This window comes from Manis javanica, chromosome 3 (genome assembly GCF_040802235.1).
Source record: "Manis javanica isolate MJ-LG chromosome 3, MJ_LKY, whole genome shotgun sequence".
NCBI classification, from domain to species: Eukaryota; Metazoa; Chordata; class Mammalia; order Pholidota; family Manidae; genus Manis; species Manis javanica.
This window is the reverse complement of record NC_133158.1, coordinates 36,717,977-36,744,798: the sequence shown is the minus strand read 5'-3', so window position 1 is coordinate 36,744,798 and position 26,822 is coordinate 36,717,977. Positions and strand designations below refer to the sequence as shown.

Here is a 26,822-nt window from a genome sequence, read left to right as displayed (position 1 = left end):
TTCTTTTTCTAAGTTTTTGAGGAACCTCCATACTTTCCCATAGTGGCTGCACCAATTTATATTCCCACCAACAGTACACAAGGGTTCTTTTTTCTCCACTGGAACGTTTTCTTATACTATATACAAAAATAAACTCAAAATGGATTAAAGATCTAAATATGAGTTCTGAAACCATAAAATTCCTAAAAGAAAACATAGGCAGTAAACTCTTGGACAACCATCTTAGCAATTTTTTTTTGGATCTGTCTCCTCAGGCAAGGGCAACAAAAGTGGAAAGAAACAAGTGGGACTACAGCAAAGTCAAAAGTTTTTGTACAGCAAAGGAAACCATCAACCAAATGAAAAGGCAGCCTACTAATGGAAGAAGATGTTTGCAAGTGATCTATCCAATAAGGGATTAATATCCAAAAAATATGAAGAACTCATATAACTTGACACCAAAAAGAACCAATCCAATTAAAAAATGTACAGAAGACCTGAATTGGCTTTTTTCCAAAGAGTATTAAGATGGCTAACAAATACACAAAAAGATGCTCAGCAACACTAATCATCAGGGAAATGCAAATCAAAGCCACAATGAATGTCACCTCACACCTGTGAGAATGGCTAGTGTCAAAACAAGAAGTACTGTTTGTAGTTTGAAATCTGGGTATGTGATACTGCCAGCTTTGTTCTTTTTCATGATTGGTTTAACTCTTTGGGGTCTTTTGTGGTTCCATACAAATTTTAGGATGTTTGTTGTAGTTCTGTGAAAAATGCCATTGGTATTTTGATAGGAATTGCATTGAATCTTTAGATTGCTTTAGGTAGTATGGACATTTTAACAATATTGATTCTTCCAGTCCATGAGCATGGTATTTTTCCCTTTACTTGTGTTATCTTCACTTTCTTTCATCAGTGTCTTATAGTTTTCACAGTATAGGTCTTTAACCTCCTTGTAGAAATTGTGTGTATATGTGCATATATATATATGTGTGTGTATATACACACACATATATATATACACTGATCTTGTATCCTGTGATTTAACTGAACTCATTTATTATTCTAATGATTTTTGGGGGACATCTTGAGGGTTTTCTATATATAGTATCATTTCATCTGCAAATAGTGACAATTTTACTTCCTCCTTAACCAATTCGAATATCTTTTATCTATTTTTTCTTGACTAATTGCCATGCCTAGGACTTCCAGTACTATGTTGAATAAAAGTGGTGAGAGTGGGCATCCTTGTCTTGTTCCTGATCTTAGAGGAAAAGCTTTTGGCTTTTTACTGAATATGATGTTAGCTGTGGGTTTGTTGTATATGGCCTTTATTATGTTGAGATATGCTCCCTCTATTCCCATTTTGTTGAGAGTGTTTATCATGCATGATGTTGAATTTAGTCATATGCTTTTTTAGCATCTGTTGAGATGATCATATGGTTTTTAGTCCTTCCTTTTGTTATGTGGTATATCTCACTAATTTGTAGATATTGAACCATACTTACATCCCTGGAGTAAATCCCACTTTGTCATGGTATATGATCCTTCTAACATTTGTTGAATTTGGTTTGCTAATATTTTTGTTGAGGATCTGTGCATCTGTGTTCATCAGGGATATTGATCTGTAATTTTCATTTTCTGTAGTATCTTTGATTTTGGTGTTAGGGTAATGCTGACCTTGTAGAATAAATTTGGAAGCATTACTCCCATTTAAGTTTTTTGAAATAGTTTGAGAAGGACAGATATTAACTCTTCTTTAAAGGCCTGGTAGAATTCACCTGTGAGGCTTTCTGGTCCGTGGACTTTTATTTATTGAGAGTTTTTGATTACTGATTCAGTTTCATTACTAGTCATCAGTCTGTTCAGATCTTCTATTCCTTCCTGGCTCAGTCTTGGAAGAGAGCATGTTTTTTTGGAATTTATCCATTTCTTCTAGGTTGTCCAACTTGGTGTATAATTGTTCTAGTATTCTCTTACAGTCTTTTGCATTTATGTGATATTGGTTGTAATTTCTCTTTCATTTCTGATTTTATTTGAGTACTCTCTTCTTGATGAGTCTGGCTAAAGATTTATTAACTTTGTTTTCAAAGAACCAGCACTTAGGTTCATTTATCTGTTCTCATTTTTCAGTCTTCATTTCATTTGTTTCCACTCTGATCTTTATATTTCCTTCCTTCTCCTAACTTTGGGCTTTGTTTGTTCTTCTTTTTCTAGTTCCTTTAGGTGTAAAGTTAGATTGTTCATTTGAGATTTTCCTTTTTTCTTGAGGTAGGCCTGTATTGCTATAAACTTCCTTCTTAGAACTGCTTTTGCTGCATCCCATATATATATGTTTTTTAAAATTATTGTTGATTTTGGAACACCGTGCTTCCATTTTCATTTGTCTCACAGCATTTTTTAATTTCCTCTTTGATTTCTTCATCGACCCATGTTTAGTAGCACGCTGTTTGGGCTCCATGTATTTATGTTTTTTCCCCATATTTTTCCTTGTAATTGGTTTCTAGTTTCATACTGTTATGATTGGAAAAGAAGCTTGATAAAATTTAAATCTTATTAAATTTATTAAAACTTGTTTTGTGGCCTAATATATGCCCTTTCCTGGAGAATGTTCGTTGTGCACTTGAAAAGAGTGTGTATTTTGCTGTTTTTAGATGGAACATTCTCTGTATTTCTGTTATGTCCCATTTGGTCTAAAGTGTCATTTAAGACCAATGTTTCCTTGTTGATTTTCTGTCTGGATAATCTATCCATTGATGTCAGTGGTATGTTAAAGTCCCCTACTATTATTGTATCACCATCAGTTTTTCCCTTTATGTCTGTTAATATTTGCTTTACATATTATGTGCTACTATGTTATTGGGTGCATAAAATACTTCTTAAAAGAAATTGTTTTTGTATTGGTAATATATGCCTGTGGTTTGAAATTTAAAAGGTACAAAAGTGTAGACAGTAAAAAGTGTATCTTCCTCACACCCTGATCCCTGCTTACCTAGTTTACTTCCCTGTAGGCAATCTGCTGTGACCATTGGGTTCTTGAAAAATTCCAAGGGCAATAATTTCAAACATTTACTTTCTTGGGCAAAATCTCATGTAAAAATTGTAGAAATGGCAGTATCCTGTGCACATTCTCTTAGTGAGAGTTCCACTCAAGGAATATAGAGCTGCTCTGCTTCTTTGGTAGCTGTGCAATATTCTGTGATGTGGGCATACCATCATGCAAGTAACTGCTTCCTTCCTGATGGGCAGTTAGGTTACCCGTGTGTTTGCAAACATGTTGCAGTCGTGGCCTTGTGGTACGGCACTGGCCTGGGGGATATCGTCAGGTCACAGGGTATGTGCATTTGTACTTTGGATGGCTCTTTCCATGAACAGAGGTTTTCCAAGCATATATCCCAAATGGACAGGGTTGTGTATCTCCCCACACCCTTAGCAGCAAGACGGTTATCAAATGTTTTGAGGAATAATGTGCTCTCTGGAGCCACAGAGACTGACTTTGAATCCTCTCCCCCTCTAGCTAGTTCTGTGACTTAATTCCTCATTCCTGAGTGGAGGCAGTGTTACAGGGTTGTCTGGAGGGCTCTGGGAGTCAGGGTGTAGAATTGGCAGAGCCTGGCAGGCAAGGACTTACTACTGTCAGCTCCTTTCATCAAGGTCAGTAGTATTTTGTCAGCCTACTCAGTGAAAACTAGATTCTTTGGTAGTTTCAGTTTCAGTTTGCCTTTTTCTTGTTGCTGGTGAGGTAGGGCCATCTTATCATCTGTCTGAACTGTTTGTATTTCTTTTCTTTGCTCCTGCTTCCTGTCTGACTTCCCTCCAGCCACCCCCACCTTCTCACTGGTCCTCAGAGGCTGTAGGATCTTTGCGCCGGCCTCTCCCCCTGACTGGAGTACTTTCCTCTGGTTAGCTGCCAGCCCCTCTTCTCTGAGTCCTGGCTCAAATATCGCCTCCTCATGAGACCCATCCTAACAGACTGATTTAAAATTGCAGTCCACTTCCCTCCTGAGCCTTCTTTTCCCCCAGGACACTTACTATCTTCCACTCTTCCAGGAAACTCAGGTGTCATGTGTACTGTTTGCTTTTGGGCTTGCCTGACTGGCCAGTGAGTCCCGTGATAAGGACTGGGGGCTGTCATCTGTTCTTATTGGCTGGTGTGCTGAGCACCCACCCAGGGCGTGGCAAGTAGGAGGTGTTCAGTGAATGTGTGAGTTGATACTGTTTCCATTTTTATTGGATTGTTGTTTTTTTCGTTAACAATTTGAAGAAACTTTTTAAAAGATGGCAGGGAGTGTAGTCCTTTGTGCATAGTGTGTATTTTAAGCTTCTCTCCCCAGTCATCTTTGGCCTTTATCCTATTTTTTCCCATGCAGAAATGTTCAATTTTTATTGTCTTGAGTTTGTCACTCCTTACTTTCTACTCTTTAATGAGTTTCTGGGCTTTGTATCTCACCTTGGTATTTCTCTTAGGATTATATAAAATTCTTTCCTGTGTTTTCTTTAACTACTTTGACGGTTTTATATTTTTATGTTTAAAACTGTGATCCACTTTGAGTTTATTTTGGTGTAATGTGTAAGGTAGAGCTCCAACTGTAGTTTTACCTATGCATCTACCCCCAGTCCCAGTGTCAAAGCTGTGTGCCTCTCCCCACTTACAGGTACAGACAGTGAGGCTCAGAGCAGGAAGGTCTCTTCCCCTGGACGTGCAGCAGCAAAGGCCACCCACCACCACCGCCCTCTCCCAGCTCTGTGGGTGTTTTGCTGCGAGTCTCCAGCGTTTATTGTTTTTTGGCTTCTCCTCCTTTTGGCGGGGGTCCAGCCTCTCTATTTGTGTGCTGTCTTGTCCGCAGCGGTTTATTTTTCCCTCGGTCTCTTACATAGGTTCTCTTTGTTGCTTCCCTTGTTCCTCCACTGCTACCATCACTCCCATTGTTCTCCTCCTGGGTTTCCTTAGGTGGTTGTAAATGGCTCCTTTCGCTGCCTCCCCAAGGACAATGCCTCTGGTTTGGGATGTGTCCTAGAGGACACTGGCAGTCTCCCTTTCTACCTTGCCACCCTCCTTCCTCTTCCCAACCTCAGGGTCTTTCCCACCTGCTCTTCGGGATGCCGTAGGGGTCCCAGAAGAGCCAGGAATGCAGGAATCTGGCCGAGAGAAAAAAATTTTAAAGTCAGACAGCCCCAGGTTCTAGCACTGCCTCTGCTGTTTGCTGTTATGTGACCAGATCACAGACTCCTCTTTATTAAAATGGGAGAGTCTCCTCATGGGGTTGTGGTGAGGATCAGAGCTAATGCATATCAAAAGGAAGTCACAAGCTCATTTGCTGTTGAGATCCAGGCTGGTGGTATAACCAGGGTATGAGGCAATAGAGAGTGTGGGGGTTGGGGTAAAATTGGGACTACTTAGCTGTTCACAACAGGCAGGTCTTCCTTGGCCAGGTCAGATGTAGTCCCAGTGTTGCCACATCTGATTCATAGAGATTCTTATGTAACCTCTGTTGAATAAGTGTTGGCGGTGTGTTCATATTCTCAGAGGTAGCGTGCAGGCTAAATTAGGCCCTTCCCAGAGCTTGGCATGTCTTTACATTGTCAGTTTGCAACCAGTGATGTGAGGGCCTGCGCCAAGGGCTTGGCACCACTTGGCTCCCAGCCCATGGTGGCTGTCATTTGGATTGGGGCTGCTGCTGTTGGGTTCCTTGTTGGTCAGACAGTACACTGGTTCTACTGGGTGTTAGCCCTTCTGCTTGTTACCTGTAGTATTTGGAATGACTAAAATGTGTTCTTCTTGTGGTCCATTTGGCACATCATTTACTAGAAAACAGGAAGCTGGTGTTTCATTGTTCATGTGTTACAGGACCATGACAACTCAGGGAAGATGTCCTATTCTGCCTGCTCAGGCTCTCCTGCCCCAGCGTCTCCCGGCTGGTCTGGTGGAATTGGATAGTATGTTTGTGGAGGAGCCCACCTTTGTAGGCTGGGTTACAACCGTAAGGATTTCCTGCCCTTTGGGGGACAAGTGCTGCGGGTTGCTGGCTGGCACTCAGCAAGGACCCCTGCAAGGGGCCTCGTGAATGCTGCTGGATTCAGGGAGGTGGTGTTAATATTTGTTCCCTGCTGCTGGTACCACACTTCCTCCCCCTCCTCCTGTAAAGGGCCTGGGGCCTTTGTGAATACGTGGATCATAGGGAAGGAGAGGGCCAGCATTTGAGCTTTTACAGTGCTGGACACTGTAGTACAAACACTCGTACTGTTGGCAGCTCCCATTTATCGAGCTCCTAGTATGTGCCAAGTGCCGTGCTAGCCACCGTCCTTGCATCTTGTGGTGCTGCTCTGGCAGCAGCGTTCTACAGAGGACGACTCCTGGCTCCAGGAGGTCGGGAGGTGTACTTGCCTGAGGCTGCACAGCTGGCAGGGGTAGAGCTGTGCCTAGGCTCTGCTTGGGGCTTCGTCCATCCCACTGACCTCTCGTGCCCTGTGTCTCTCTGCAGTGTGCCTGGCAGGCTGTGCCTACTGTTGCATTCTTCTCGCTGAAGGACAGCACCCCTCTCTGTGCATTCCTTTGCTCACATGCCCCAGATCAAAGTACACCATCCCGCTGGGCTGCCTCCTATATCCATATCTGAGATTCCCAACTGGGTCAGCAGAAATCGGAATGGAGTCATTGTCCCTGTTTCCCAGATGGGGACCTGGAGCTCAGAGAGGGTAAATATTGTTATGAAACTTCCCTCCATCTGAAGGTGTTCATGAAAATGTTGCCTGGTAAGAACAAGAGTCAGAGTCCCCGAGCCTTCTCCGGGCACCAGGACCTCCTTTGGCCTCCTGGCCCCCATTTGGGAGGGTCTCCAGTCTGTTAGACTCACAGCACATCCTACAGTCGGTGAAGTGACCCAGCGGTCATGTAGCAGCATGGGACACTGTGAACATATGAGGTCAAGTGAGGGAGTCAGGCCCCAAAGAGAGCAGCAGGGCAGGTGAGGAGAAGGGCCACTGGGCAGTGTGTGTAAGTCAGATAAGCCTGTGTCGAGGAGGTGCTAGGCCCACGTGCACCCTGGGGCTGAGCCTGGACACTCGCCCTCCCCAACTCCGGCAGTAACCTCAGTCCTTTCTCCACATGTGTTTGCCCCGGGGGCTGCCTGGACTAGGGGAGCAGCAGAGCCTGGCAGACTGAGGTTGTGCCAAGAGCCATGAGTACTGCTCCACCTCCCGAGTGCCTGGTGGCCATGCCCTCCAATTCCTCCCAAACCTCGTGCAGTGGGCGTTTTTGTTTAGATTCTGATGTTCAGATGAGGAAATCGAGGCGTCTGGTGACTTGATAAGGGAGATGGCAGTGCTGGCTGCCCTGAGCACCTGGCCTGCCCTCTGGGTTCCCTGGGACCACAACTCCACTGTGTCGCCGGTGGGAAGGAGGGGCAGGGAGGGCAGAGGAGAGGGAGGGACGAGAGTTAGGACATTCTGAGGCCTGCTTAGAGTCACACTTTGAATGCTGATGTCTGTAAGTTTTTATTTATTTTTATTTTTGAAATGGTTAAGATTTATAATCTACAGAATTGGAAATTGTTATTTTTTGAAGTACTGAGAAACTTTAACCCTGTTTTAATTATTCCACAAACCTTTAAAAGATCCTATAGTCAGTACAACTAGATGAAAAGCTCTGATAGACTAAAAAATATAGAGGCTCATTTGTAAGTGGCTAGTTTTTACCTTGTGTCTCCCACCCACCCACTCGCTCTGTCCTGCACTCTCGGAGTGAGCTGTGCACCTGCCCGGGCACCTCTGAGCCCTGCTCTTGCCTCTTCCTCTCACTGGGGGCCCTTGGCTTCCTGCCTGCAAGAAGCCCCTTCCATTACCAGATCCTCTGATTCTGTGCTGAGGAGGGCAGGCCACCACCCCTACTGCAGAGCTGCACACTCCCCTCTACAGCAGGCTTTTCAGAGGGAAACTCCGGGCTTGCCTTTCCTCAGGGGGAGCATGAAGAGGGAGGACAGTAAGGGAGCAGAATGGCCCAGTGTGACTGAGGTGTTGCCACTACTACTGGCAGAGGGTCAGGGCTGGGACAGCTGTTGGAGTCTGAGCAGTGCTGGATTTTGCCAGAGCGGGATGGCATGGGGCAAGTTAGTTAACCTGCCTGAACCTTAGTCTTCTTGCCAATAACATGGGGGAGACAAGTAGTACACTGAATAAATGAACAAGTAGCAGCAATAATGGTGGCACCCTGGGATTAAAGGGCTGCAGGTCTTCCTCCTGCCCTGGGCTCCCAGGAGCTGTACTCTGAGGGGGTCACCAGCTCTACTGTCCTGCAGCCCCCCGGGGGCTGGCACAGGCATCCCCACCCAGGTTCTGAGCTGGTGTTTTACTCAGGACCTTGAGATCCTGCTGCTCAGGAGCAGAGGGTGCTGTAGTGGAAAGAAGTCAGTGGGCCTGACTTCACACCGCTCTGCCTAAGTCCTTGATCCTTGACCTCAACTTGGTTACTTCACTTCTCTGAGCATTTGTTTTCTCTTCGGTGATACCCACATTGCAGAGTTGAGATGCAGTTAAAATGAGAAGAAGATAATGTAGAACACAGTGAATGTCACAATAGGAGTTAAAGCAGCTAATGTTACTGAGGATTTCCTGTGTCTGAGGTGCTGTCTCATTTAGTCTTTACCACAGTCCGATGACTCAGTACATCATTGTCCTCTTACACAGATGAGGACATGGCGGCACATGGAGATTTGATGTATTTGACAAATGATCGTGAGAAGAGTGGGCTATAAACTGTCACCACAGTTCTATATTGTTGATAACACCATATTACATTATTTATTGAATATTTTAAAATATTATAAAATAGTAAAAATGCATTTTTCTTCATTGTACATTTAATACTTCTTTTAGGATGCCCATAGCTTTTGAGTAAAAATCATATTTTGATTAAATACTTGATTTTGAGAGTGCTCAAATATATTTAAAGTTTTGTATTCAGTTTCCCCAGCTGAAACCTTTTTCTCTGAACACACACTTTTTTTCTTCATCCCTAGCAGGAAAATCACATCTCACAGATAACTTACACTTTAAATGCTGACGTCTGTAAGTTTTTCTTTATTTTTATTTTTGAAATGGTTAAGATTTATAATCTACAGAATTGGAAATTGTAATTTTTTAAAGTACTGAGAAACTTTAACCCTGTTTTAATTATTCCACAAACCTTTAAAAGATTCTGTAATTAGTACAACTAGATGAAAAGCTCCGATAGACTAAAAAATATAGAGGGTCATTTGTAAGCGGCCAGTTTTTAACTTGTGTTTCCCACCCACTCACTCACTCTGTTCCTATACTCTCAGAAGGATTTCCTACTTTGGGTTCGTGGGAACTGGGGAGGACTCTGTTTGATTCATTCTGTGGAAATACTAGGGATTTTGAAAAAGACAAGACAGGCCAGTTGTGTCACTTCCTGTCGTCTGATCAAAAGTTTGATGAAGAAACGACAGTAGGCCAAAAGCTGCTGTCAAGCAGCGGGCAGTTCCCTGATGCTGACCCCGTTGCCAGTGGTGCCCTGGTTCTCAGTGGGCCCAGTCAAGTCGCTGTGACCTCTGGCCTCCTTAGAAGTCCCTGGTGGTGGCTTCACCACAGCGGGTCCGCTGGAGAGCCTGGCCTTGTGGAGTGGAGCTGTATGTTCCCTGCAACAAAGGCGGCTTGTGGATGCCAGAGCAAGGCTGCGGAGACAGTCCCCACCGGCCGAGTGTTTGGGTCCTTGTCTGCACTTACCTCTCTGGGTCTGACCGTTCAGTTTTATTTGCCAACCCCAGGATAGCAGCAGGCAGCAGAAGTGAGATGGCTAAACATGTGGAATACATGAGCTCTTCCCTTCCAGCCACCAGGCCAAGACAACGCACTGCTGGATAGTTTTATATACCAATAGGAAATTGGGTCCCCAAGAATGGTAACCAGCTCCTAGTTTATAAAGTAGAGGAGCTGGGGGAGTTCTCGTTTGCTGAGTTCAGTCCTCAAAGACTGATTAAGCTGTGCCTGAGCTGGATCTTATGCTGGGGGCTGTGAATACAGATTGGAAGCCCAGGCTTTGGTCTGCGAGCTCTCAGAGTGGAGTCAGGGGAGGAAGGGCCAGGGAGGGAGGTCGTGCAAGGGGAGCAGGAAGGAGCAAAAGCAAGGCCATGAAGGGGTGAGGAGGAGCGTGGCTGTGCCTGGTTGTCAGTGTCAGGTGGGGAGAGCGTGAGGACTGTGGGAGAGGAGGCTGGAGAGGGGCTCTCCCATTGGGAGGACAGGCGGTGTGGCTTGTGGGCCAGAGTGGACACCAGGATTCCGTCTCTTCTCCAACTCCTATAACCAAGGGTGGTCACCTTGCTTCTCCTCATATGCCAAGTGGGGTCAGCAATAGTTTGGGCTAGGTAGTGGGTGACATTTAGGTTCCAGAGAAGGCCCAGAGAGTCGGAATTACTCTTGAAAAAGCCTTAAGTTACCCTTGGGTAGAGTAACCTTGGCTCTGTTGGCACAGCTTTGCCCACCAGAGTTGGGGGCCACCACATCAGGTGCTGGGACCATTCTGCTATGAAGGTGGCTCTCTAGTGTTCTCGGAGGATGTCACACATGTTGTGAACACCAGGTGCTCCTCTTGGCTGTTCACCTGCAGGCTTTGTCCCATCCTTCCTCAGAACCTGAACACAGAGCCCTGTGACTAGTGACAGGTTTGTTCATGGCAGGAGGCCCCAGAGTGGGCTGGGCTCAGGCTTGTGCTTGCACACGCGCTTATGTGGCCCCAGGTTTGTGTGTGTGCATGCACATGGGTATGGTGCTGAGGCAGGGTGAAGAGCATGGGAGGCTCTGTGAAGTGCACGTGAAGTGTAGGGTGGCGCTCAGCTTGGGGACAGTGTGCTGGGACTGGGTTAAAAGGGGACCCCAGGGTCACACTGCACAATTTACTTTCAGTCAGAGACGGTGGGGGCACTTAGCAGGAGAAGAATATGGTTAGGTCCATGTTTTATTTGATTATTTATTTATGTACTCAACATAATTTTATTTATTTATGAATGGGTAGTGCATTCCCTGTTTAAAATTAAAAGGTACAGAAGAATATACAGCCAGAAGCCTCCTTTCCACCCTTGTCCCATGTCTGTCTGTCACCTAGCTCTCTCCCAGCAGACAACCAAAGTTATTCGTTTATTTTGCATTTCTTCAGAGATATTATATGTGTCTGGAAGCAAATTTACTTACTCATATACTCCCCCACCCCAACACACACACCCCTTTTCCCCGCTTTTTACACAGATCACATTGTGGTGCCTCTTATTTTTCTCCCTCATCCACCTTGGATACCATACCAGAGAATAAAGAACGTCCTCAGTCTTTTCAATGGCTTCATAGTATCCTATTGCATGTGTATAGCATTATTAATTTCTAACCTGTTCCCTGCTAATGGACATTTACATGTTTCCAATTTTGGCTACAACAGGCATGCTGCAGGGGCATTTCACATGGATGTGGGCTTGCTGGGTCAAAGATTATGTAAATTTTGATAACTGTCTCCAAATTGACCTTCATAGGGGTTGTACTAGCCCTCCCCACCCAACAGTGTGTGAATCAGTTACACAGTTTTAGAAAGTTCCTCCTGGGAAGCTGTTTGAAGGATGAATTTCAGAGGGACAGGGGTGAGGTAAAGTGGGTCGTGAAGTACCCGCTGACATGGGCTGTGGGGACTAAAACAGAGGTGGATTCCAGAGGTGAGTTGGTGATTCGGTAGATATGAGAGGGAGTCTGTCAGTCAATGAGGTTTTATAGGCCTCAGTTATTTAAGAAGGTGAGTCTGTTTAAAATAATTTGTGCTGTCATGGTGGATGATGGAACCAGAGTCCCCGCTGTATGGCTGTTGTAGAGACCTGGGCCCTATCACCTGGTGACTTGATAAGGGAGATGCTAGTGCTGGCTGCCCTGAGCACCTGGCCTGCCCTCTGGGTTCCCTGGGACCACAGCTCCACTGTGTCGCCGGTGGGAGGGAGTGGCGGGGAGGGCAGAGGAGAGGGAGGGATGAGAGTTAGGACATTCCGACGCCTGCTTAGAGTCAGAGACATACTGTTCCCCTTGGGGGAGGCCAGAGAAGCTGCCCAGGCCAGTGGTGACCAGGAGAATTCTTCACAGTGTACTCATGTGCCCTGGTTTCTGGTCATCCTTGGAGACAGTTGGCTGTGTGATCTAGGGCAAGTGACCCTGCAGCTCTGAGTCTCACCTTCTTCATCTGACTTGTGCGCACAGTAGGTGTGCCCTTGTGAAGGACTACCCTTACCCAGGACGAGGGTCACAAGGTCACCCATGGGGCAAAGGGGAAAATGTTTGCGTATTCCTGCCTCCCCAAAATAACACCAATTTTTTGGATAAAACTACTCCAAATCACATTACAAAGGACCCAGTCACTTCATTGGCCAGCATTTGTCTTCCTAACTTGACTCATAGCAGTTTCCCTTCATTGACTAATTTGCCCACCTGCTGTTGGTCAGCTCAGGGTTGGCTATGTATTCAGGCCATGCTCACAACCAGGCATGCATACATAATGCACACACATGCATGCATATATACTTGCATGCACATACACAGTACTCACAGCTGCTGTAGCTGGACCTTGGCTGCTTCTGACCTCTCAGGAAGAACAGAAACCTTCCAGCCAGAACAGAAAAGATGAAAGAAGTGAGCAGAAATAATCCGGGCAAGCATGGGATGGTCACGACTGAACCATAAGTTCTGTGGGGAGAGGGCCCAGGAGCCATAGAGGAGGAGACCCCGCCCCCAGGCCTTTTCAGGCTTTTTCTGCTCTGACTTGGCAAGGGCAAATCTCCAGGTGCCTGCCAAGTCGAACTCTGAGCATTTTCCTGCTTGGACAATTTGCTAGGTAGGATGGAATAAAAAGAGTAGGATCAGTGTAGTAAAAAGGTGTGGGTTTTGGAGTCTCCCAGCTTTGCTGCGTGTTCTCTTTTGCTCTGGGCAAACTCCCTGTCTTGTAGACCTCATTTTCTTCCAGGTAGTTATGAGGATTCACTGAAACCATGTAGGTCAAAGCACCCATTCCATCCCCCAGTGCTAGGAGATATGTGGTGATCGTTCATTACCACTCTACCCACTTCTATCTGAATCGTTTGCAGGTTTTGCCTGACCTAGGGCATTGGACAAAATTGTGCAGAGCTCATCTCCCCTTTACCTTGTCTAACTGTTTCTTCTCTTCTCCCAGGGGCCCAGATCATAGATCTGATGATGCTGGTCATTGATGTGACCAAAGGGATGCAGACCCAGTCAGCAGAGTGCCTTGTGATTGGGCAGATCGCCTGCCAGAAGCTGGTTGTGGTGCTGAACAAAATAGACCTCTTAGCTGAAGGGAAGAGGCAAGCGACGATTGATAAAATGACCAAGAAAATGCAGAAGACCCTAGAGAACACCAAGTAGGTTTGCTGATGAGAGGAAAGCTCCATGTAGAAGCGGGCCTCGGGACGCACACCATTTCACTGACATGCATCAGGCCAGCAGGTGTCTGCCTTGGGTCCCAGCAAGGGGGTCTCGTGTGGCACTTGCTCACACCAAGGGTAAAGGCAAAGTAGGTGGTGCAAGAGGTCAAAAAATGCAGAAGCATAAAGAAACTAGAAGCTGGTTTTTCAGGTAGCTTCCTAACAGCAGTTAAGTGGTTCTGTGTGCACGTTCACAGGGAAGGCCCAGTCTGAGGCCTGGGCCTGGAAGTGGCACACCCTTCCCATGAGGTCCTGCTGCTCACATGTCAGTCCGAGTGCTCACATTGGCCCTGCTCAGAGCTCGAGAGGCCAGGAAATGTCCCCTTGCCATCTCCTGAGCTGCAACTTGATTATCAAAAGTAGGTGAGTGTTGGTGGATGACTGGATGTTTCTGTCACAGAGGCTTATAAAGTCAGCTGGGGGTATGGATGGACCCTGCTGCTGGAGGGGAGACCCAGAAAGGCCGGATCACAGAGGCCCCTTTCTTGTATGTCATGGCACAGGCTTGCAGTTTCATCTTCTGGGAAGTAGGAAGTTGTTACAGAGTTCCGTGCAGGGGAGCGATGAACAGGTTTTCCTGTCCAGAGATGGCTGGTTCAGGTGCAAGGAGGGCTTGGTGAGGAGGCCCTGGAGGCAGCAGGGAGGCAGACAGGGAGAGGCAGCTGTGGTGGTTTCCCAGGGACAGAAGTGTGGCTCAGAGTGAAGGCCGGTGAGGGCAGGGAGGGGTGACCTGGGATCTGTAACAGGAGCATCATCAGGCCTTGTCAAGCCATGGCTCTACTCACAGCCAGCACGTTCTGTAAAGAGAGGTCTGTGGGGCCAGAAAAGGGGCCATGCTGCTAGGCAGCATGGGGGTGGGAAGGGTCTGGGGACTATGGGACAGAAAGCCACCTGGTTGCCCAGGCATCCACAGGAGTGACTTATTCTGAGGTGGTTGAGAAAATGTCCTTGTTGAGCACACAGTGTTGGCAAACCTCATTGTTTTATCAATTCTTCTCTTCCTCTCTGGGCCAGCACCTTTTGATCAATCCTAAGTAGCGGTCACTGGGAGACAGCGCCTCTTCCTCTTTGCTATGCAGCCTGAGACAATATCCTGCCACTTCCCCCTCTCCTTCTCCTGCCTGTGGAGGGCAAGCAAGTAGTGTTTTTGTTTCCCCGTCATAAAGATTGATCTGCCTTCCCATTTATGATTTTTTTTTTCAGATCCAACACCTGCAGCTCTCCCTCAGAATTCTCAAGTTGGTTAAATTAAAGCTCCAGCCCTGTGAATGGGCCAAATATGTCATAAAAGATTTCCTAGCGCTGCCTTTTGTTAGTAAAATTCATCAATCCGATAAAATCGACACATTTAGATAAGTGTTGCATAAGAATTCAGACTTTGTTATTCCCAACGGAAGTGGATATGAGACTGTAAAAAGGAAGATAAAAAATTATATCTTCTTTTTAGTGAGTTATTTGATCTCCCTGCCGTTTTATTTACTTGTCAGACAGGGGAGAACAGGTCCTTTGGACTCCTGCTTTGAAAACCCAGCACAGTGTCAGTATCATTTGCTGTATAAATGGGACCCTCTGGGAAAGGCTTAGGGTACTAATAAGGGTAAATTAATATTAACTATTTCCATGAGTTAAATTTAAGGAAAATTCTCCCTCGTGTGTTTAGATTATTATTCCTGTTTTAATTTATTGGTTGAAGGTCAAAGTAGGGGCTTTATCACACATCCAGAGGAAATTACCCATCTCAGGGGCCTTTGAAATCTCACCTCTCCTCATTCAGTGCCCAGAGGGAAGAGAAACTCAGAAAGAGGCAGGGATTGCCACCCTGAAGGGTTGCAGCTAGTGGGACCCCGCCCCGGCAGTGGCCAGGTCAATGCCCACTACGTAGTAAGAGCACATTAGCTCTTACCTCCATGCAGCAAAGAACTTTAAATCACTTAAGTGACCTTTTCCTTTTCTTATGGTCCCTTGTTAAAAGTAAATCCTTTGTAAATGTTGGTCCAAATGCGATGAAACTTTCTATCCAGAAAGGAAGAATTTGGGCTGGTAAACTATGGATGTATCAAATCCTGAAGAGCGTAAAAAGAAAAGTTTTTTTTTCTTTCCAAAGAGTAATTGAAAGAAAATCTGGAAAATAGTGAAAATAAGTGAGAAAGTGAATAAAAGAAACAGGAGACCACCGAAAATTTTTCTCAGAATAATAGCCATCGACACTTTGGTTTTTTTCATTCCTATCTTTTCATTATGCATAATACTGCTCCCCACCCCCATTTCTTCCATATTTTAAAGGTTGTAGTAAAATATACACAGCATAGTATTTATTATTTTAACCATTTGTAAATGTACAATTAGTGGCATTAAATACATTCACAAAGCTGTGTACCCATTACCACTGTCAGACCTGAAGCTTTCTCAGGATCCCCAGCATAAACTCTCTACCCATTAAACAAAAGATCCCTGCCTCCCCCTCATCCTCCAGCCTCCCGTGACCTCTCTTCTGCTTTCTGCTTCTATGAATTTGCCTATTATAGGTACCTTTTATAAATGGAATCATACAATATTTAGCTTTGTGTGTTTAGCTTATTTCACTAAACATAATGCTTCCAGAGACCATCCATGTTGTAACCTGTGTCAGAATTTAACTGCTTTTTATAGCTCAGCAGTATTCTGTTGGGCATGTCTACCATCTTTAGTTTATCCATTCGTTTACTGATAGACATTTGGATTGCTTTCTCTTGGCTTTTGTGAGCAATGCTGTCATGAACATGGGGGTACAAATATCTATTCAAGTCCCTGCTTCCAATTCCCTTGGGCAGATACCTAGGAATGGTCTTACTGGGTCATATGGTAAATCTATGGTTAACTTTTTAAGGAACCACCAAATAGTTTCCCACAGTGGCTGCATCATTTTACATTCCCACCAGCAATGTGTTAGGGTCCCAGTTTCTCTACATCCTCACCAAACCTTATTATTTTCCTTTCTTAATAGTTATCCTGGTAGGTCTGAAGTATCTCATTGTGGGTTTTTTTTTTGTCTTTTATTTTCCAGTTTTATTATGAAATAATTGACGTACATCACTGTATAAGTTTAAGGTGTATAGCATGATGGTTTGATTTACATATATTGTAATCAATACCACAGTAGGTTCCACTAACACCCATCTTCTCATGTAGAGACAATAAGAAGAAAGATAAAAGGAAAAAATTTTCTCCTGATGAGAACTCTTAAGGATTTACTCTCGTAATTACTTTCCTATATACCATAGAGTAGTGATAACTGTAGTCACCATGCCATACATCACATCCCTTGTACTTATAACTGGAGTTTCTACCTTTTGACCACTTTCCTCCAGTTCCTCTTAAACCTCCTAAAACCTCCCTCCAAAACCCTGCTTACAGTTGCCACAAATCTGATCTTTTTCTATAAGTTTTGTTTTTTTTTCTCAAATTCCACATATAAGTGAGATCATACAGTATCTGTCTTTCTCTGTCTGACTTATTTCACTTAGCATGATGTGCTTGTTGTTTTATGGCTGAATAATATTCCATTTGTGTGTGTGTGTGTGTGTGTGTGTGTGTGTGTGTGTGTGTGTGTGTGTGTGTGTGTGTAATCATGTTTTCTTTACCCAGCCATCCATTGATGGACACTCAGCTTGTTTCACTCTCTTGGCTGTTGTAAATAATGCTGTAGTGAACATGGGGGTGCAGATACCTTTGCTTCCTGTAGATAAATTTCCAGAAGTAGAATTGCTGGATCATATGGCAGTTCTATTTTTAATTTTTTGAGGATCTGCCACATTGTTTTCCATAATGGCTGCACCAATTTATATTCCCACTAACAGTGCACAAAGGTTCCCTTTTCTCTGCATTCATGCCAGCATCTGTTATCTCTTCCTTTTTGATGACAGCCATTCTAACAGGCATGAGGTGCTACCTCACTGTGGTGTTGATTTGCATTTCCCTAATGACTAGGGATGCTTAGAATCTCTTCATATACCTGTTGACCTTTTGTACATCTTCTCTGGAAAAATGCCTGTTCAGATCCTTTGCCCATTTTTTAATCAGGTCTTTGTTGTTGTTGAGCTTTGGGGTTCTTTATATATTCTGGACATTAATCCCTTGTCAGAGACATTACTTGCAAATGTTTTCCTCATTTCTGTCTCTTTTCACTTTCTTGATAATGTCCTTTGATGCACAAAAGTTTTGATTTTGATGAAATACAGTTCATTTATTTTCTTTTGTTGCCTGTGCTTTGGTATCATATCTGTGAAATTGTTACTAAATCCAGTGTCATGAAGATTTTCCTCATTGTTTTTTTAAGAATTTTATTGTGTTAGCTTTTAAGTTTATGTCTTTGATCCATTTTTAGTTAATTTTTGTATATGGTATAAGTTAAGAGACCAACTTCATTCTTTTGCATGTGGCTATCCAGTTTTTCTAGAACCATTTTTTGTAAAGAGTGCCCTTACACTTTCACCCTTGTCAGAAGAACCCGTTGGCCATGCATGGATGGATTTGCTGCTGGGCTCTCTGTCTGTCCCATTGGTCTGGGCATCTGCCCTTTTGTCAGTACCATACTGCTTTGTTTACATTTGTAGTAAGTTTAAAAGTCAGGAAGTTGAATCCTGCAACTTTATGCTTCTTTTTCAAGATTATTTTGGCTATTTGAGGCCCCTGCAATTCCCATATGAATTTGAGGGTCTGCTTTTCCATTTCTGCCAGATTTGGTTGTTGGAATTTTAATAGAGAGTGTGTTAAATCTGCAAATCACTTTGGGTCATGTGAACATCTTAACAGTATTAAGTCTTCCAAGCCATGAACACGGGATGTCTTTCCCTTTTTTTTAGATCTTCTTTAATTCTTTCATCAGTGTTTTGTAGTTCTCATTATATAAGTCTTTCACATCCTTGGTTAGATTTATTCCTAAGTATTTAATTGTTTTGTATACTATAAATAGGATTGATGTCTTAATTTCCTTTTTAGTAATTTCACTGGTGTATAAAAATACAGCTGATTTTTGGGTGCTGATCTTGTACCCTCCAACTTTGCTGAATTTAATTTTCTCCTTTAAAACATGTAATTGTGATCATTAAGTATTTACATTTTTGACTTTTGCCTTTATTACTGAACATTTTTATATAGCAGCTCTTCAGGTAGTCATCACTCTTTGTTGACCCTTTAACCTGGCTTAAGTTTTCCTTCTCATAAGTAAATGATCCTGGGCCGAGCATCTTTGACCATCATTAAACTATGTCTGTATTTTCAGTTTTTTCATCATAAAAGATTCCCAGATGTGAGATTACTGGGTCAGAGGGTAGGAGTCCTTTTAAGCCTTTTGTTGTACAGTGCCATATCCTTTTCCAGAAGGGTTTGTACTATTTTATACATATATAATCAGCTAACTTTGATTTCTAATTTTCAAATGCATATGAACCTTAGTTGGGATAGAAATGCTGTATTTTACTCTTGGTTTAATATGCGATTCTTTTATTACTGGTGAGATTGAACATTTTCCCTGAAGTGTATTAAGTAGTTGTGTTCTTGCGTATTTGAATTGTGTCCCTATATTTTGTCTCTTTGCCTCTTGCAATTTTAATACTTTGTTTGATTTTCAGGAATGTTTAATAGCAGTAAAGATGCTGTTATAATTAGCCATTTGCCTCTCGCTTGTGCTATAAGTCTTCCAGCATTTGTTGTTTGCCTTTCCATTTTAGTTACTTCTGTTGACACGCAGAAGTTGCTAATTTTTATGTAGTCAAACTCTTTGTTTTTCTTTGTGATTTTTTTTATCTCTGGAAGCATTTAAAATTACTCTTGCATAAGCATTTATCAATGTTAACAGAAATCAAAATAGAAGATAAAAATCTACCCAAAGTCTTCCCAATACATCAAATTAAAGTGTTTTTTATGGAGGATCCCTGTCAGTCTTTCCCACATGTACACAGTTTGAGGTAGTTGTTATCACAACATTGACCCTGTTCTGTGTTCTAGGCTCTTCTGTTTATTTTTCCACTAAATGTTATCATCTGACATCATCCTGATACATCTCTCTCCTACACTCCCTCTGTTTCCTCCTGCTTTTTAAACACTTTCTATTTCCTCGTTTCCATTTTAGCCAAGGCCAGTCTGCTTTGAGCCCACCCAGGGCTCCACCGGCCCTGCCTGCCTGGCCCTGGATGGAATGTTCAATGGCAAGTGACTTGCGGCTGCTGGGCTGACTCTTACAAGGTGTGCATTGCATACTAGCTTTGTGGCTGATTTGCTGTTGGTCTGGGCAACCCACTGTATCTCACTGAACTGATATTTCTCCCTTTGTAAAATGGTAGCTGATGAGTTCAACCTCACAGCATTTGTTATGAGGCAGCATTTGACATGGAGTCTCATGCATAGTAGGTGCTTAGTAATAAGAGCTGTAATGTGTGGAGCACCTACTGGGTGCTTGACACTGTGCTAGGGATTTCACATGGACAGTCATACAGATCCTCACAGTTACCCACCGGTAGGTGTTGTATATGGCTTGACTGCTGAGAAAAATAAGGCATAATAAATACTGGCTATATTGAATTCTACTGTTCCAAACCTAAAACTTGTACAGGTATCCTCTGCTTTTGAAAGTGAATGTCACGTTACAGTTTTATGAAACACATTTTGCTTTTATGAGAAAAGGCAAAAAGCAAAATATAGTGTTTAGTGTTTGTTTTGTAGAGTCATGGGCAGCGAGGGTGGCCCCACCAGGCTCCCTCCCCCAGAACCACACTCAGCATCTCAGCATGGAGCTGCCATAGCCCTGAACTATGTATCTGAACATCTGTGCTTTATCTTGACTCATTTTGCGCATCCATTAGCAAGATGTGTTCTAAGGTATCAGAAAAACCTAAGAGAGTTATTTTTTGGGTCCGGAAATGCTCAAAAAATTTTCCATACAAATTAGTGACAGTTGCTTCTTCACTTTATGCCTTTTTAGCTAATGAAGGTTCCATAGGAATGCTCTGCAAATTTTGGATAATGGGGAAACCTGTGCTCTATTTGTTTATGTCTTTTACACAAATTACACATACACACATACACACACACACACGCTTTTGTTTCTGTATTTTTGCTTATCTGAGATCATTTTGGTTTCTTGGCGAAGGTCAGCCTGAGTGCACAGTCAGCATGTCTGGGCCTGGCTCCCTCCGTGATGTACCACAGCTGCGAGGGGAGTCTGATGGGCTCTGGGAACAGGAGAAGCCCTTGAATCTGCTCCAGGTCAGCTCCTGCCTGCATTGCTGAGCTGTGCGGCTGGGCTCAGGGCTCTTCCTGACATTGCTGATTGGAGCCCTTTGTGCTCCTAGAACCCAGACACTAGTCTGGATCTGAAACCTGAGGCAGGAGAGACCACTTGTCTCCCTCGGGGGCTGCTGAACTCTACTTCTGCCTCCAGAAGCCGGGATGCCCCTGTGTGTGGCATGTTCAGGAAATCAGCAAGGCCGGCTTCTCTTGAGCCTGGGAAAAGGCCAGACACACAGACCAACACGCCTTTAATGTTTTGTTACAATACATTGCCCAAAAGGGTTTGGATAAAAAATAATTGAATTTCCGAAAGCTTTATGGTTAATCGCTGGAATTCTCAGTGCACGCTTTTACCCTTCTCTGTCCCTCTGGGCCTCGGGCTCCTGGACTGTAAGCAGAAACGATGCACATGTACTGGGCTCCGGCTTATGGTTGGGTCCGGGTTTGCTGATTTTTGTGGCTGGAGCCCTCCCTTCAGACTGAGAACGGCCTCTTCCTCCCTCCCTCTCCTCCACGGGAGAGGACGGGACTCTGGACTCCTCCAGAGCAGCTACTTGTTCCCTGGGTCCCCTGGCAGTCCTGAGCAAGTCACTTGGCTTCTCTGAAAATATGGGTCCAAGCCCATTTGTCGGGTGTTGGGAGAGGATGCAGCACAGTGTGTGCAGAACAAGCACTGAGCCTTCAGCTGCTTTTCTTTTTTTTTCTCTTGTGTTTCTTTTCTATTCTCTCTTCCTCAGTGTTTTTATGTCTTTCCTCTCTCTTCACTACTCCATTCTTTTCCTCTCACCTTCCCTCTCCAAGAAACTCTCTTGCATTCCTCTGGGTATTGCTCTTCCCAAGGCAAGCATGTAAGACCTGTTATTTCTGCGGGGGCAGCACGGCCTGCCCGAGCTGCTCTGGAGTTGATGGTGAATGGGTCTCAGGCCTTCTTTGGAATCTCCCCTGTGAACTTGCATCATCTTGTCACACTGACCTTTGGGCAGCCAGTGGCTCCTGAGATTGTTTCGCCTGCTCTTTAAGAAACTCCAGCTTCTCAGAGTTACTTCCTCTCATCTTAAAAAAAAAAGAATCCAACTCTATTTAAGGGCTCCCCCAGGTAAGCCAGGAGCAGTGTGACATGGAGTCAAAGGCCAGCCAAACTGAGCACATCCCCAGCCCCTTCTGAGGAGGGCACTGAACCCCTGGGCAGGAAAGACAAACCAGTGGAGGAAGGAGTAGTGGGAGACTGGCCGAGCCGGTAAAGACTGGAGCTGAAGTGGCTTCCTTAGAGAAGCAGGGGCTGCTGAGAGAGGAGGGTTTGCTCTGTCCTGAGAAGTCAGGACTTTAAATTGGATTTAGAAGGCCAAGTAATAACTAAGCAAGGGTGAGGTTTGAAATATATGGTGCAGGTCAGGGCACTGACCACACAGAAGGGATGCAGGCAGCTATGGCTGCCCTGGTTCAGGACTGTTTCCAAGCTCCCCATGACACTTTCCCACACATTAGCTTAAAAGTGGGGGAGACAGCCCTGCAATGTGGACATGCTCCATCTTGTTGAATAGGGGAGTGGAAGCCAAGTGAGGTGGAATAACAAGTCAGCTGTGGATTGGCAGTTAGTCCTAGGTTTCTTGCTCAGAGTCCCATCTTCTGTGCTTTGCCTCTGGTTGCCTATCACCTGAGTTAGGTTTAGATAGCAGAGGAGGGGAGGCAGGTGAGGGAAGCAGTGGTAGTAGAGTTTGGTGGTAGGCAGGGGCTTGAGTTTATACCTGTACTTCCAGAGGTTTGCTGAGGTGAGTCAGTGCGGGGAGGCTGGGGCAGACCATCGAGAGCCTTGTGGACTAGGCTGGTTGCTAGGCTTCATCCTGGTGTTGTCATGGAGCCTATGAAATTGTAGAGTGGACGGTATGCCTCAAAGTGGTGTTGCTGGAAGGTGAGCACAGCTGTGGTCAGTGTTTGGTACAGGGCTGTGCACAGAGTTTAGAGAACAGTTGGGTGGCCTGGGGTGATAAGAGCCTGACCAGGGTGGAATTTGTTGAGAATGAAAATCAGGGAATGGATTGGAGTCAGATCCCCAAAGAAGAACTGACCAAATGCAGTGACTGAGGAAGACATTGGTGAACCGTGTAGCCAGGGATGACTTCAGAAATGAGGGGAATATTGTCCATGATCAGAAACCAGAAAGCTAGAGTTGGGAAGCTGCTTGCTGGCAGATGATAGGATAGGATTACAGTACTGGAAAGGGGCCTTGGTTGAAGACACAGATTTGAGAATTGCCCACAGAGGAGCCTTGGTGCAGATCATCAGAGCACAGGGAGCTCCTAGAGAACAGCAGGCTGGAGGAGACAAGCTGGCCATTCAGCGTACTCTTGGGTGAGACCAACAGTGGATAGGGGAAGAAGGGCCTCTCCAGGAGACAAAGGCTCTTGAGTGAAGTGACCTGTGGGGGATTTAAAGGACCAGACCCTTTTTGGTCCCCCCTTCATTTTTCTCTTTTTCCCCTTTCAAGAGTCAGACATTAAAGGCCAGGACATTCAGAAATAATTGTATATATGTGGACGAAAATTGCAAAGTGACCACGTATGCCTAGCCTGAGCCTCAAATAAGACCTGAGACCTTACATTTACATCTCAGGCTGATTCTTAGCACAGAGACAGCCTACAATAGTAATAGTAAACCCCAAACAATAGCAAAAACAAGAAGCCCTGGGGAAGGGGAAAAAAATCTGATCTCCAAAGTTACCATATTAGACTCGATTGTCCAGTTTTCAACAAAAATATTGCAAGGCACATAAAGAAGCAGGAATGTATGGCCCAATCAAAGGGGAAAATATAAGTAAACAGAAACTGTCCCTGAAAAAGACCTGATGGCAGACATACTTGACAAAGACTTTAAAGCATCTATCTTAAGGATACTCAAAGAGCTAAAGGAAAATGTAGAACAAGGAAGAAAACAATGTATGAACAAAATGGAAATATCAGTAGAGGAACAAAAAACCTAAAAAGAAACCAAATACAAATTCTGAAAAATACAGTAACTGAAATTTTAAAAAAGCACTACAGGGAATCAAGGCAGAGTTGAGTAGGTAGAAGAAAGAATTGGTGAGCTTAAAGATAGGAAATGATCAAGTCTGAGGAACAGAAAGAAAAAAATTTAACAAAAGTGAACAGAGCCTAAGGGATTTGTGTGACACTATCTCAAGTGGATCAGCATACACATTGTGGCAATCCCAAGAGAAAAGAGAAAGGGGCAGAGGAGTAGACTTAACAAATTTGATGAAAGACATTAATGTTAACTTCCAAGAAACTTAAACTCCAAGTAAAATGAACTCAGACCCATGCTGAGACATGTTATAATAAAACTTTCAAAAGATAAAGACAGAGAACATCTTGAAAGCAATGAGAAATTAATCATACATAACATATAAAGATCCTAAATAAGATAATAAGCAGATTTCTCATCAGAAATTATGGAGGTCAGAAGGTATTGGGCCTAGATACTCAAAGTGCTAAAAAAATAAATAAATATTGTCAACCAAGAGCCCTATATCCAACAGAACTTCTTTGAAAAGTGAGGGGGAAAGTAAGACTATCCCAGATAAATGAAAGTGGAGGCAGTTTGTTACTACTGGATCTGCCCTACCAAAAAATGCTCAAGTTCTGCAGAATGAAATGAAAGGACCCTAGGTAGTAACTCAAAGCCTTGTGATGAAATAAGGATCTCAGTAATCCATGGGCAATTATAAAAGCTAATGTTATTGTAACAACAGTTTGTAACTCCATGTGTTTTTTCTACATGGTTGAAGAGACTAATATATGTAAAAAACCAAAGTAATTATTTATGTAAAAGCTAATAGTGTTGTAACTTTGGTTCATAACTCTGCATTTTGTTTTCTGTATAATTTAAGAGACTGCTACATTTAAAAGAATTACTAGTTTGGTTTTTGGGACATACAATGTTTAAAGATATCATTTTGTGGTAGGGACAGCAGAAAGGGTTTGGGTCAGAGCTGTATAGGATCAGAGTTTTTATATGTTATTTAAGTTAAACTGATATAAATTCAAATGAGAATTTATAACTTTAGGATGCTAAATGGAATCTCCATGTTAACCACAAAGAAAATAGCTATAGAATATACACAAAAATAAATAAGAAAGGAATTTAAATATTTCACTACAAAAAAATCAACTGAACACAAAAAAGACAGTATTGCAGGAAATGAGGCAAAAAGCTATAAAGCATATAGAAAACAAACAGCACAATGATAGAAGTACATGCCTCCATAGTAGCAATTTCTTTAAATGTTAATGAAGTAAGCTCTCCAACTAAAGGACAGAGATTGTCAAAATGGATAAAAACACATACTGTCTACTAGAGGCTCAATTTCGACCCAAAGACACAAATAGATGGAAAGTGAAAGAGTGGAAAAAGATATTCCGTGCAAGTAATAACCAAATGAGAGCAGGTGTGGCTATACTTATATTAGACAAAGTAGACTTTAAATTTAAAAAGATTACAATAGAGACAAAGAAGGACATTATATAGTAATGAAAATTTCAGTATAGCAAGAGGATATAAAAATTATAAACATTTAGTCACCTAATGACAGACCATTAAAATACACGAAGCAAAACCTGAAGAACTGAAGGTAGAAATGGTTCTACAGAAATAGGGGAGATCTCAATATCACACTCACAATAATGGATAGAAAAACCAGACAGAAGGTAAATAAAGCAATAGAGGACTTAAAAAACACAACAAACCAAATAATCTAATAGGATGTGTACAAAACAGTTTACCCCAAAACAGCAGTATGCACATTCTTTTCAAGTGCATGTGGGAAATTTTCCAGGAGAGCTCTGTGTTAGGCCACAAATTGTTAGTAGATTTAAAAAGGTAGGTATCATGAAACATATCTTTGCTGACCACAACAGGAATAAATTGGAAATCAACAACAGAAGTAAAATTGGAAAATTCACAGATTTGTGGAAGTTAAACAGCATGTACTTAAACAACCAGTAGATCAAAGTAAAAATCCCAAGGGAGATTAGAAAATACTTAGGATAAATGCTAATGAAAACTTAATATACCAAATTTGTGGGATGCAGAAAGCAGTTCTAAGAGGGAAATTATAGCTTTAAACTCTTACACTAAAAAACAAGGAAGATCTCAAATCAACAACCTAACTTTACAACTTAAGGAACTAGAAAAAGAAGAATAAACTAAGCCCAAAAGTAGCAGAAGGAAGTTAATAATAAACATTAGGGCAGAGATAAATGAAATAAAGAATAGAATAATAATAGAGAAAATCAGTGAAACCAAAAGTTGGTTCTTTGAAAGATCAACAAAATAGATAAGCCTTTAGCTACATGGACTAAAGAAAAAAGAAGACAAATTACTAAAATCAGAAATGAAAATGGGCACATCACTACTTATTCTACAAGAATTAAAAGGATTATAGGAGAATACTTTTAAAAATGTGCATGAACAAGTTGGATAACCTAGATAAGATGGATAAAGCCCTGGAAATACAAAACCTACCAAGAGTAAATCACAAAGAAATAAACTATCTGGGAGGCGGAGCCAAGATGGCGGCGTGAGTAGGACAGTGGGAATCTCCTCCCAAAAACATATATGTTTTTGAAAATACAACAAGTACAACTATCCCTAAAAGAGAGACCAGAAGATACAGGACAACAGCCAGACTACATCCACCCCCGAGAGTGGACTAACAGTTACCAAAGGGAAAGGGACTGGGGAGGATGGGTGGGAAGGGAGGGATAAGGATAGGGAAAAAGAAAGGGGGCATTAAGATTAGCATGTATAGTGTTTTGTGGGGTACGGGGAGGGCTGTACAACACAGAGAAGACGGGTGGTGATTATATAGCATCTTGCTACTCTGATGGACAGTGACTGCAGTGCGGTGTGTGTGGGAGACTTGGTGAAGGGGGGAGCCTGGTAAACATAGTGTTCTTCATGTAATTGTAGATTAATGATAGCAAAAATAAATAAATAAATAAATAATTAAAAAAAAGAAATGAACTATCTGAATGTAACTATTAAGGAGATTCGATCAGTACTTAGAAATCTCCTGACAAAGAACAGCTGTGGACCTGATGACTT

General features: G+C 43.2%; 1 protein-coding gene across 9 annotated transcripts in view; it reads left to right on the top strand.

Moving 5' to 3' along the window:
- The window catches only part of EEFSEC (eukaryotic elongation factor, selenocysteine-tRNA specific), a 257,610-nt gene that overhangs the window by 76,964 nt on the left and 153,824 nt on the right, over positions 1-26,822 (top strand). For 7 of the 9 annotated variants that reach the window (XM_037023859.2, XM_037023857.2, XM_073231119.1 and 4 more), the window contains exon 2: positions 13,187-13,394. In XM_037023859.2, coding sequence (XP_036879754.2) covers positions 13,187-13,394 — 208 coding nt within the window. Of the gene's footprint in view, positions 1-3,616; positions 3,637-7,446; positions 7,469-13,186; positions 13,395-26,822 lie in introns of those variants that run through there. The other 2 variants (XM_073231122.1, XM_073231121.1) reach the window with 2 other exon arrangements.